Source organism: Phalangium opilio, unplaced genomic scaffold, assembly GCF_054372755.1.
Source record: "Phalangium opilio isolate 3A_F unplaced genomic scaffold, DU_Popi_V2 ptg000209l_1, whole genome shotgun sequence".
Classification (NCBI taxonomy): domain Eukaryota; kingdom Metazoa; phylum Arthropoda; class Arachnida; order Opiliones; family Phalangiidae; genus Phalangium; species Phalangium opilio.
Genome location: NW_028324217.1, coordinates 8587197 through 8600540, shown reverse-complemented (window position 1 = coordinate 8600540; position 13344 = coordinate 8587197). Strand labels below are relative to the sequence as shown.

General features: G+C 36.8%; 1 protein-coding gene and 2 long non-coding RNA genes across 5 annotated transcripts; all 3 read right to left on the bottom strand.

Moving 5' to 3' along the window:
* Positions 1-781: 781 nt before the first annotated feature.
* On the bottom strand, positions 782-4931 carry LOC149618890 (uncharacterized). Of its 3 annotated transcripts, XM_089854157.1 has the most exons (3): positions 3185-4931; positions 2960-3094; positions 782-2886 (listed from the first exon to the last, which is right to left on the bottom strand). In XM_089854157.1, exon 3 carries the CDS (start codon positions 2707-2709, stop codon positions 913-915), a length of 1797 nt encoding a protein of 598 aa, XP_089710283.1. In that variant the 5' UTR covers positions 2710-2886; positions 2960-3094; positions 3185-4931; the 3' UTR covers positions 782-912. The 3 variants fall into 3 exon arrangements, with proteins under 3 accessions (XP_089710283.1, XP_089710281.1, XP_089710282.1); XM_089854155.1 differs by having other exon boundaries at positions 782-3094; XM_089854156.1 differs by having other exon boundaries at positions 782-3159; positions 3267-4931.
* A 1598-nt stretch (positions 4932-6529) lies between these two features.
* LOC149618889 (uncharacterized) lies at positions 6530-9230 on the bottom strand. Its single transcript, XR_016375143.1, has 2 exons — positions 7560-9230; positions 6530-7207 (listed from the first exon to the last, which is right to left on the bottom strand). It is a non-coding gene; the product is annotated as an uncharacterized LOC149618889 (long non-coding RNA).
* A 3202-nt stretch (positions 9231-12432) lies between these two features.
* Positions 12433-13098, bottom strand: LOC149618888 (uncharacterized). The gene is made up of 2 exons (XR_016375142.1): positions 12918-13098; positions 12433-12801 (listed from the first exon to the last, which is right to left on the bottom strand). It is a non-coding gene; the product is annotated as an uncharacterized LOC149618888 (long non-coding RNA).
* Between the last annotated feature and the right edge of the window lie 246 nt (positions 13099-13344).

Genomic DNA, 13344 nt, shown 5'->3' with positions numbered 1-13344 from the left:
CCCCAAAGACATGGACTCGATAACCCAATTAAAAAAGAGTTGGCTAAATTTTTAAAAACTTAAATCTGTTTCTTATTTTATTTTAGTCTCGAGATAATTTAATTTTATGGACACCTTTGTAAATCAGATTTATCTGAAAGGATTTCTCCAAATAAAAAGCCGTTATTATTATTACTAATTTCTTATAATAACTTTCAAATAGTTGGCCCAGATTAGCCGACAGCCCGACACAAAACCCCCAACTACCATTTTATGTAGTAATCATCCTTTCGATGCACACCTATAAATAGTATAATAGGCCTTTGGTATTAGATAAGTTCAAAAGATATGTCCCATCAGTACGACACTACCTATTCTTCGTAAAACTAGAGACTTACAGCTCGAGCCGATTCGAGAACCACGCGAGAAATGACTACACTCGTTTTGCAGAAATTGCAGTCGATTTTCCTATTTGACAGCGCCTCACCAGGCGAGAATCTATGACGTTAAACGTACGTCACTTTATGACAAGCTCTCACTAACCAGTGACAAGATTATGGAATAAATCTTATGAACTTATCAGCTACAATTATTGAAAGCAAACCAAAAATGATATTGTTACTCACTTTTTTCCAAATACTTGTTTTTTATCAATACCATTTATGTCATGACGACGCTGCATGTTCTAATAATGCTGGCCTATTATAAATATAGAGTGGCTTATAACTGAGAAAAAACCCTAATAAAACCAGTTTTACGTAAAGAATTTCGTTATCTTCCAAGCCGCTTAAAGACTATAGTCTCATAACGTGAAAAGTATTTTTATTTTGTTGAAATGAAAGGTTTACAAAAACATTCTTAAAAAAAAAAAAACATATTATATGAGCTCATAAATTGTTTTATTTTCATGTTTTATAATAACAGAGCTTGTTTTTACTCTGGTTCCTTTTTAATGACGAAGTCCTCGATCTGGATTCTCAATCGTGGATATGAAAAAACACCATATTCGGCGAGTTGCTTCGGAGATAACCTTTCCAATGCAACATGGGAAGCTCGCAGTTTGAAGTTTTGGAGGGAACATCTCGTACCTTTATGTTGAAACAAATCGAGTTCATTTGCAAACGCGGTTTTGCAAATGTAGCACTCGTAAATGACAGGTTTCACATCATTGCTTGAACAGTTTTCATATCTTCGCGTAGTTTCGAAATATTTGTCATATAAATGATTAGATGTCTCGTGTGCACGAAGGGATGTTTCGGAAGTGAAACACAGATGGCATTTAGAACACTTGAAAGATTTAGCACCTAAGTGCACCATTTTATGTCTTTTCAGATGTGTGCCACATTTGAAGGCAGAACCGCATTCCGTACATTTGAACGGTCTTTCATCAGTATGGACAATTTTCAAGTGGCGATTTAACGACCTAGGGTCTTTGAAGGTTTTGCCACACTGTTCACAAGAAAAGTGCCTTTCGTTCTGGTGAACATCAATTTTGTGAAGATTTAAAATACTTTTGGCTTTAAATTTTGCGTCACATAAGTCGCATTGAAATGATTTAGTTGTCATATGAACTCCTCTCTTGTGGTTGTTTAACAAACATTTAGTTTGGTAAGAACGCTCGCAATGTTCGCAATCGCATGGTTTATCCTCCAAGTGTGTAGCCTCGTGCAAATTTAGACTCGATCTCAATTTGAAAGATTTATCACACTTTTCGCATTTAAATGGTCGCTCCGAAGAATGAAGAACCTTATGATTTTTTAGATTCTGCAATCTTTTAAAGGTTTTATCGCAGTCAGAACATTTGTGAAGTTTCAAGTCAAGGTCATGTTGTGATTTGTAACTAGAGTTACACAAATCATATTTGGACATGTGGGTGAGTGTATGATCTCTCAAATCATATTTCCTTTTGAAGGCCATATGACACAATTGACATTTAAATGGACGTTCGGACGAGTGTTTGAGTTTATGCCGTGCCAAATCAGCATTGCGTTTGAATGCCATCTGACACACTTCACATTTAAATGGACGTTCGGACGAGTGTCTGAGTTTATGATTTGCCAAGTCCCTTTTGCCTTTGAAGGTCATCTGACACACTTGACATTTAAATGGACGTTTGGACGAGTGTCTGAGTTTATGCCGTGCCAAGTCACTTTTCCCTTTGAAGGTCATCTGACACACTTGACATTTAAATGGACGTTCGGACGAGTGTTTGAGTTTATGCCGTGCCAAGTCACTTTTCCCTTTGAAGGTCATCTGACACACTTGACATTTAAATGGACGTTCGGACGAGTGTTTGAGTTTATGCCGTGCCAAGTCACTTTTCCCTTTGAAGGTCATCTGACACACTTCACATTTAAATGGACGTTCGGAAGAGTGTCTGAGTTTATGATATGCCAAGTCCCTTTTGCCTTTGAAGGTCATCTGACACACTTGACATTTAAATGGACGTTCGGACGAGTGTCTGAGTTTATGTTGTGCCAAGTCCCTTTTGGCCTTGAATGCCTTATGACACACTTCACATTTAAATGGACGTTCGGAAGAGTGTATGAGATTATGTCGTGCCAAGTCACTTTTCAATTTGAAGGCCTTCTGACACAGTTGACATTTAAATGGACGATCAGATGAGTGTTTAACCTTATGCTTTGTTAAAAGTTTCTTATTATTAAACGACAAGCCACAGACATCACATTTAAAAGGCTTCTTAGCATCGTGTGTTTGTCTTTCATGCATTAATGGGGATAACTTCCTTTGTTTCTGATTCTCAGTAACTTCTTCCACGTTGTCAGTGTTTTCCGCTGGGGGATGAACCGAATCCGCTTCTTTAGAAGTGCTAGTCTCGTCATCTTCGTTCTTAATGATGATTGGCCATTTCACTAAAACGTTTGAAGGTGTTTCCAAATTCTCCACCTCATCCGAGTCCGGCTTCTCAGTTTTTATGAATTTAATTGGGCGAAACATTGCAATAAATGATCGTAATTACTTTATGTTCTTATGTATTTTTATGAAGCTGGTATCCAAGAAATTAGTCTCTACTCCGTTACAGATAATAACGTCAATGTTTCAATAGACTTGAAGAACGGCCATAATGATATATATTTCATCGTTGGTCTTGAGACTGAAATCATCCACGTAAGAAAGAAGTAGCTTACTTTTTTAAACACCGTAGGACTTTTTGTCTGTCTTAATGAAAAATGATTTTACTTACTGAACTTGTGAAATTGCACTAACTTTGATTTCATTCACGTTCATTCAACGATCTAAATTGTTTTTACAATATATTTACGTACTTATTCAGAGAAATTTTATCTCCGAGCTAAGAGCAACGCTAAAGACACTCCATTCTCCAAGGCCACCGTATATAAGACTGGCTGGTAGCCTGGTACATAGCCAGCCCGAGATGGTTATGTTGAACACTTGGCTCCACGCAGCACGAGCAGTTCCATCGACCTCTCTTTCTCAAAAGCACTGGTCTTTCGGGCTTTTAAAGAACAAGATGGCCTAGCCCATAATAACACCACACCGTTTACGTAGTCTCGCTACCCGTACTTCAATAAACTTTATCCTAGCGAAGTATTTTCTAATATACGGCTACGTGGCAACGTGAATCACATCTCGCGAACTCCCTACTTACTACTTCTCTTCAGTCATTAATATTAATACTTCTACTACTATTACTATTCGGGTAAAACTATTAGTCCCATCGATACCATGTAGCTGAGAAGAAACCAATAGACCTAAGGGCAAAATCGCCAAAGCGCGCGTCTGTAGAATCATCGTCGCCAGCACCGACTGCTTCTATCCCCAGTTTTCCTCTCTCTTGAATAGCCAGTGTGTAGAGGGTAGCGCGAATCTGCCCCCGTTTTCGCAGTGGCGTCGCTAGGCGTTTTTGGGGGATAGCCCCCCAAATTTCGAACTTAGCCCACTCAAAATAATCCTTAAACCCTACCAAAATATTGCTCGTAGCCCCCCAAAATTTTTACAGCAATATATAAAAAATTATATTCATAGATTCGTTAAGTTTCATCTTTGTAGAGATGAATTTCAATATCAAGTATAATTTTGAAGCAAAACAAGAGTTCCAAGGAAACCCTTACAATTTTGTCGCGCTTTCTAATGTATTTTAGCAATGTATAATGAACTCCATATTGATATAATAGCAAAGGATAATTATTACAAAAACTATATTTAGGCACTGTATAATTAATGCCTTACTTATATACAGTAACATTGCTAATTAATATTGAAATCGTATAAAGAATATCTCCTCAACAAAAGCCGAGATACAACAAACCCCAAAAAATCCTTATTTCTCAGCCTGTTACGGCTACAATGACAGGGAGCCGAACATAAAGAGGTCACACAAAAGACACGTGTCCATGGAATGACCCATATTAGTTTAAAACACGTTTCCGCACAATTTAAATGAGATCATAGTGTTTAGCAGACGGCATAATGAATTTTAAACTTTTTAGGACGGTCTGAGACAAGGACTAGGCAATATCCCCATCGTCGTTACAGCGTCACTTTCGGCGAAAATGAGCCAAATAACGATGAAACCGAATTAAAAATAACGATGAAACCGAATTAAAAAATTAAACACCGTTAGCGGAATGCAGTGAGCAACAAAAAATGTCGAGTCCGCACGTTTAATTACCGAAATTCAAAGAATAACAGCGAAAACATGAGAGTGGAGGTATTTTAAGTAAGGTCTCAAACACAGTTATAGAAAAGCCCCGTCATGAGTCCCGAGGAACAAACAATAAGAGCTTTTCCAAGACCTATGGCAAAACGCTGCCAGTAGGTAAAACCAAAAGACGGCGATAACACGAAAAATAGTTTAAATCACTGAAAATTAAGTTTGATTACCGTTAACGGAAGGCTTTAGAAGTCGTTATGTGCAAAAATCAAACGAAGCCAACTCGATCACGCGCTCAGCAAAAAAAATCCTTATTTCTCAGCTTGGATGAGACTAAATTGGCGTTAAATGGACTAATGCTGCTGGATTTTTTTTTTTTTTTTTTTTTTCCACCTACTAGCTTAGCCGTTAGGCCTTGAGCACCAGGAAGAATTGAGCGGGAGACCCTACGCGGCCCAGCACTGACGGGGGCCGCTAGGTCGTATGTGTGTAAGCAGGGAAGGAAATGAGGTTTACTTGGGAGGCGACGGAAGGTGGCATTGGGGTAAGTCACCTCCGGCGGACACGGGACAGTCGGCACCTATAGGGTAGGAACGCCGACATGTGTCGTATTCCCTCAAACTTTGCCGCCCAGAAGCTTGGCTTACAGGAGTGCGCCACACTCCCGGCTGCTGCTGGATTTGTACGTCTCACGTTGACTGGAGCAATAATTTGACGCCAATGGTGCTACAGAATCCTTTATTAAGTTGAAAATGGAACAGACTTTCTTGAACGAACGACCGTGACTAAACATCAGGGCTGCTTTAGGATTCTCCGGTAAGGTTATTTTTGTCCTATTAGAGTTAATTACAATACTTTTATTCTTGAACGCTTGATGCTATACAATGTACAACAGATGAAATTAATAGTTGTGTTGAGCAAAATGTTGCCGCTGTATCACTGACGGTAAAATAATTTGTATGGTAAATGTCAGACCTACAGAGAGCTTTGGGTTGGGGAGGTGTTTAAGTTCCTGAGATAGTTTACACGGCCATACTGGTGGGTTGAATACGGGGGAAGACAGAAATCCTTCAATATGGCTGCCAGAACTAGTATAACAAAGCTAGAAATATGAATGACTGATCTGATTTCTCGAGTATATCCTGTATATTCCTCAGTACATATTTGTGCAAAAATTATGAACAGTAAAAGCAGCGATTGTGATTGGAACAATCATAAGTTTATAAGATATGTTTCATAAATATGACATTCCTATACTTCGTAATGCTAGAGACTTATTGAGATTTGAGAGCTATAGTTCAAGAACGACGCGAGAATTGAGTACACTCGTATTTGCAGTCCATCATCCTATTTAGTCTATAATAAGCCTTTGACAGCGTCTCACCAGGCGTTGCTTTTTTCGAGAATCTATGACGTTTCACTTACGTCACTTCATTTCAAGCTCTCAGTAACAATTGACAAAGTTATGGAACATAGCTTATGAACTTATGCAAGAACTCATATAAAACCTAAACCATCTGGGTCGTTATACCTTAGCCACTGCCATCGTATTAGAGAAGGCAGTGGTTTCATGATAATAGTTGACTGTTCCTGGAATATTCCGTTTACGTTATGTAATTCGTGTTATATAAATAAAATTTATATTTTAAAAATTCGCGCCTATAACATCATCTATAAAGTCAACAAGATGGCCCCGGCCAGATTACACTTTTCGCGCCCTCTAGTGACAAGAATTAGTATTACTAAATTCATTGACCCCGACAAATTTAAAATTTTCAAGTTTTTTTCCATTGTTTATAAAATAGCATTCCGATTATGAATAAAACCAATCTAGTAAGAATTTGGTTTACAGTTTAATTAAATAAGTAATAAACTGTAGTGTTCAAGTCTTGGCGGATTAATTAGGCGAGATATACTAATCAGTATCCAAGATTTATTCTACCATATGATTATGGTCATTCGTTACATTGGGTGGCAAGGATGCCGCTTGAGTGCGGATAAAGAAGTGAGGAATGTTCTCTCCTATATCTCATGCTTAGAAAATGGGGGTTACAATCAATCGATATCTGAGGATGGGGCGCCATCTAGGTTGTGTTTGGAATAGGCGGGAATTACGAATATAGCAATACTCTCCCGTGAGATTAAAACCCAGTGACTGTATGAGTCTTAAGATAATGTGAGGGTTTAACAATAAAATTCGAAGATCATTGGCAACTTGTAATATTGCGCTATGCATTTGTAACAGTTTGGTTGAGCTTAATGAGGTAGATTGTAATTCAGATTTAACTTCGTTTAACTCACTATTTTATACTGTCCTTTATGAGGTTATTGTTATAGTGGTGAAAAGATTGTTTAAAGTCATTATTTACACTGTCCTTTATGAGGTTATTGTTATTATGGTGAAAAGTTTGTTTAAACTTATTATTTATACTGTCCTTCATGAGGTTATTGTTATTATGGTGAAAACTTGGTTTAGCTGCTGTCTCATAGGTTGAGCCTTTCAGGCGCTCGTCTGTTTCGGAGTGGGCGGCGGCATGGATTAAATATACCTTACAGGGGTAAAATATTTGTTCCAGGCGCCCCTGTCGGTCACTATTGTCAAAGACCGGAAGTTTCAAAAATACTGATGCACGGGGTTATATAATACCATAAGTTTATAAGATATGTTCCATAAGTGTGTCAGTCGTTAATGAGAGCTTGTCATGAAGTGACGTAGGTGAAACGTCATAGATTCTCGTAAAGCGACGCCTAGTGAGGCGCTGTCAAAGGCTTAGTACAGACTAAAGAGGAGGATGGACTGCAAAACCGAGTGTAGTCAATTCTCACGTCGTTCTTGAACTAGCTCTCATTAAGCCTCTAACATTACGAAGTATGGGTAGTGACATACTTATGGAACATATCTTATAAACTTATGATAATACAAATATGTGAAAAGGTTACTTACTGTATTTAGTTCAAGTAGTAATGCTACAATCCCTAAAATTAACATGAATTAAATCATCTAATTGACAAATTCTTTGCAACATGTTTGAAAACGCCCGATTTTTTCGAAAACACGCGATTTAACGGTTTTATCATCTCACGCGGTCGACGCGAGATGGCGACATATCAAGAATCTACTTCCGGATGAATCAGTAAATTTGGGGAACGGCGGAAATATCTGGCTGCCTTGTTTGAAACAAACGTGTTCAACTCGTGATATACTAAAATGTTGGGGGACATAACTATCCCTGTAAGGTATATTTAATCCATGGCGGCGGCGAATTGGTGTCGCGGATGTGGTGGTGGTCCTTGGGACCAGTGACCCTCGCATTAATTATTATTTTACCGGTCCCACTATAAATTAAATTTCTAAAATGGTGAGAATAAAAAGCACGAAAAGACACAAAAGTAAAGAAGCTGAAAATTCTAATTGAATTTGAATTTTTACTGTAGGAAAAAGTAGCATATAACAATCCATAACAGTTAACTTTTATTTCTTATCACAATTTTTCAACTAGTTGCCACTAAATATCAATCAACATGTCTAATGATATTTGAAGTTCTTAATCCTTTTCTGAACTCTCCTTATTCCTTATTGCATTTTACATAAATTCGGTGGCAATATCTTCTCTCGCTATCAGTAAGCCAAATCAAAATCTAGTAATGTGACCATACACTACTGAGAAATACGACTACTGACAACTAGTACTGGCTATGGTCTAGACTGTCGACTACAAGAGACTCATTCTAGAGTATAGACGCTAGACAAGATCAATAGTCAATAGAATACAAAACTTTTGTAGGGAAGTTGTAGCCAAGGAGTACTAACTACCTATGAGTAGAATTGGTAGAAAATGTGTTGAGCTAGAAAAATTCTAATAAGGAACCCCGAATTTATAAACTGGTCCCACCGTCTATTTTTTCCAAAAACCATAATTAATAAAGTGCTCCCTGATACCACTGACCCCAACTTTTGGAATAAATAAACTGGTCCGAGCAATTAATAAACTGGTCTGGGACTTGTAAACCTGTCTTATTTCCTACCCTGTAGTGACGAGCCCATGATGTAAACAATAAAGATGGCCGCGAGCTACGAGGTTTAAGCCTCGGTCTTTAGTGTATCGGGGAGACGGGGACTCGGGGTCCGAGAAACGGGAGTTTCTGAAGCGTTTGCAAATCTTATTTAAATTTATATTTTTTACCTCTCCGTGTGACGTAGTCCAGGAGAGGTTCTGTAACGGCCGTGTCTGTCTGTGTGTCTGTCTGTCTGTGTGTGTGTCTGTCTGTCCGTTGTTACACCCACGTGACCGCGTTCGCAGTTTGCGTATCGGAGCAAACGTGTTCGCCATTTCCGAACTGCTTTCACAGTCACGGAAATGGCTCCTCTACTTGAGTTCTCACACCACCAATCTTCTGGTCTTTGTCCATACCACACGGACACTAGTCTGTTCTTACTGGCTGCTAATCACCACCATCTTCTGGTCTTCGTCCATTCCACGTGGACACCAGTCTGTACATACTGGCTTCTAATCACCACCATCTTCTGTTCTTTGTCAATCCCACATTGACACCCGTCTGCACTTACACTGCCTTCTAACACCACCATCCCCTGGTCTTCCGTCTATTCCACATAGACACCAATCTGTATCATTGGCTTCTACTCCATTATCATCGTTTGGTTTTAGGATATACGCGGCGATCAGCTAGGGTTACGAGAAATGTCTAGCCTCCCTAAGGTAGGATCGCTACCAAAGGTTTTCGCATTTGCGGTTTTTCCTTACTATTATAATGGAAACGAATCGTATATATACCCCAAAATTTGAAGAAAGCGGGAAGAGGGGTACCCTTCACTTTAAACGTCAATATTAGCAAAGTTTGAGAAGATAATAAGTATAACTTTATTTTAAACGATTTAACTATTATTAATGTTAATTATTGAAGATTAAAATAATTAAAAATAATTAAATTTATTTAAATATTAAAGATAAACCTCTCGTGCAAAGAGAGAGATTATCATTGCCTCCTATATCTACCAAGGCCCGTGCATGCGATATATTTCCTTCATTGCCTCCTATATCTATCAAGGCCCGTGCATTGTGATATATTTCATTCATTGCATAAACATAAGCGAGATTGTTTTCGGAAAAAAATACTGCTTCCACTAATGCGTTTATACTCCTTGTTACTGTTGTATAGAGTAATCATGATAAAAGCTTAAAAAATTACGAGAGGACAGACCTTTTTTATCCTCATTCAAAAATATTTTTTGGTGCTAAGACTGCTTTAAAAAATCCAAACGGTTAGGCATTGGTAAAAAAGACAAATGATATTTTTCAAATCTTATGAGATAACGCCCACCTAGTTGAAAATTGCCGTTTTTTATCCGCGGGAGCCATTCCTTATGAGAATTTCGATGCTAGTAGGTTGTCAATTAAACTACCGGTATATTATTGTTGTTGGAAATTGGATATTAAGTCAAATTAAGTGGTTGTAAAGAGCCAGCAGGTTTTTGCCACTTCTTTTTGTGATTATTTGATTTTTATATGTAAAATGGAGGAAGATAATGTTGAGAGTAAGGATGAAATGCGGAAGCGCAAAGCGCGGGAAAGGATGAGGGCAAAAGGTCGACGTTTTCATTGGATACTTAAGGTTATATAATCTTCTCGACACGGAGAGGTAATATTTTGGTTTTCCCGACTTGTATTATTATGTAACCGATTTATATTACTGAACGAATTGTACCTTGTACTGTAGCAGACCACCCTAAAAGTTAGGCCAAGGTTTTTCAACTGTTGCTGATATTTATCTAGTTATGCCACCGCATGGATATTTTAAAATCCTTTCCTAACATTAGAATAAGGTACACACTTCGGAGTATGAGCCTGAGGTTAGGAAAAAACATTGCTTTGGTGACGATGGCCTAGGTTGCCAAACTAACAAAAAACTCTTGGCAACAGAGCTGCCAAAATACAAAGTTTAAGGAAGACAAAATAGGAAATTATTGCTAGTCCATTCTTAAACAAAGTTATATGTTCTTTCTGGACTGGTACAGTTTTACTACCCCCATAATAGGAAAGGCCTATTAAGAAAATCCCGTCAGGGATTTTCTATTTATACTCAATCCGAAATCGTAATGTTAAACTCTATGGAGCTTAACATTATGAGGTGGAAACATTTTCGCGACCAAGGGGGTACACTTTTTTCACAGCCTAACTTTACAGCACTAGCAAAGGCTGAAAAGGTATAGTATCTCATTTCTCGTAGTGTAAGGTTAACTTGGCCTTTTTGTATAGGTTTTAAAAATAAATATTTTAAACCACGCGCTAGCTCACGCGCCAGCACGCGCTGCATTTCAATTAAAGTTTCAATTCAAATCTCGCGCTTAATTTCACCATTTTGATTCTCTAATTAAGTTCACGTGATTTTTTTAAAACTTTTTGGGCCTAATTTTTGTCTTTGTAAGCCTAACGTTAAATGATCACAAAGAAATAGTAGGAGAATTTTTATAATTTTCACATGGTTTCAACGAATATTTAGCATAGTGTGTTTTTATACAATTTCCGAATGCAAGTTACGATTTAGTGAAACACTATATAATTAGTCTTAAAAAATTGGACGAATGAGTTTCACTATTCCAGAACTAATTTATTCCCAAATAACGTTTCTCCCCAAAAAGGGACAGATATTATACAAAAACGAGTTTTGCTTCGCAGTCCTTAAAAAACTGCATTTATACACAATCCGCGGTACTTTTTCAAACCCACAAAGGGCCAGAAATTAGAAATTATTTTATGTATTGCAATTTGAAATTAAGTTTAATCGATATGAGAAATTTGGTTTTAATTGCGTAGTTTAGACATTTGTTATGATTAGAAATTTTACAACAAAAACGGGTATAAATGCGGCGTTTCGGAACAAAGAGCTAAATCAAGGACTCGAGTTCGAATTGAAGTTTAAAACTTATACAAGATGTAACAACACACATATGAACACCTTATCTGAATGTATGATAAATGTCTGAAATACGACACTGCTTTTAAAACCACAAATCAGAATGAGGGACCTCATTTTAGGAGTAGTAAAGCGACATTTTACTCGAAATAAGTGTTCTTATCTCTTCCACCCTGAAAAACTAAAATGTTAAAAGCTCATTGTCTATTTTTTCGCTTTAATAATTTGAGAGGGATAAGTTTTTAGGGGAACAGATTCTATATAATTTCATACGTGAAAATCTAAGCTCCCTTTATCTCGAAACGCCGTATTTATACCCGTTTTTGTTGTAAAATTTCTAATCATAACAAATGTTTGAACTACGCAATTAAAACCAAATTTCTCATATCGATTAAACTTAATTTCAAATTGCAATACATAAAATAATTTCTAATTTCTGGCCCTTTGTGGGTTTGAAAAAGTACCGCGGATTGTGTATAAATGCAGTTTTTTAAGGACTGCGAAGCAAAACTCGTTTTTGTATAATTAATAATTATCTTAATGTTCTTTTTATTGATGAGCTTAAATTGTAAATTTTTAATTTGATACTTTCAAAGTAACGTTAATTAAACCTTCAATACCTTGATTAACTTATCATTTATAATCCTTATTTAATTTAAGGATGATGTCAGTTTGTAAGTCTCGTTAATTTAATTCCCCCTTTCCCAAAGAGAGGGTCTGAAAATTTAAATCACTTGGCAGAGACTGGAGATCTGCAACATTCAGTGACAGACTCTGAATCTCAATGGGCATTTAAAAAACTGTATAAATTTAAATTGAAATTCCAAATTATAATTAAATACTTTTTGTTTGATACGTTGATATTAACGTAATCAATCCTTGAATACTCTATTGGTACTATCAACACCATCGTTAAATTTATTACTTAAATAATATAATTTTTTAAATATAATAATCAAATTAGCGACTTATAATTAGTTAACTTTAAATGAGTATGTTTCATTGATTAAAATTACATTTCTAAAAATTGTTAGGTTGATAGCACTTTCATGTTTCATGTAGAAATTTCATATTTCCGTGGATGGAGAGATGAACACGTTGATTCCGTTTGTCGTTGATTGAAATTAGATTCATTTTGATCATAAATATCATTTTATATTTTGAGTTGTTGATTTTATGAGATTGTTGATTTTATTTTTATAATTATCACTTACGTAACTGTTATTAGTAGATGAACCCAGCGAGAGTGGAAACTGCCAAAATGATTAGTTGATTCCGTTTGTCGTTGATTGAAATTAGTTTCAATTTGATCATAAATTTCATTTTATATCTTTGAGTTGTTGATTTTATTTTTATAATTATCACTTACGTAACTATTATTAGTAGATGAACCCAGCGAGAGCGGAAACTGCCAAAATGATTAGTTAATTTTGCAAAGAATCTGCAATTTAATTCAGTGGTCACAAATAAAAGAGGAAATTAGCTCCCGTCGACATATGTATGTAAATATGTTTATAAAAACTCCTGATTAATTATCCTAAAATACTCAACGGGGTAATTTATAATTTAGTTAATTTCGGTGACGTGTCTTCTAGGGTGCGTTTGGTTGTATTTTAAAACTGACAGTTGTTTCCGCAAGGATGGTGAGGGGAGAATGAGTAATCTGAGAGAAATTGCCCCGCTAACTGTGGAACGGCTCAGGTCCAGAGGGACGCTAGAAAATGGCGGAAAAATACACGGAATAATGGCGGGCGGTCATCGTGATTTATCTGACGTAGACCACCCGCCATTTTTCC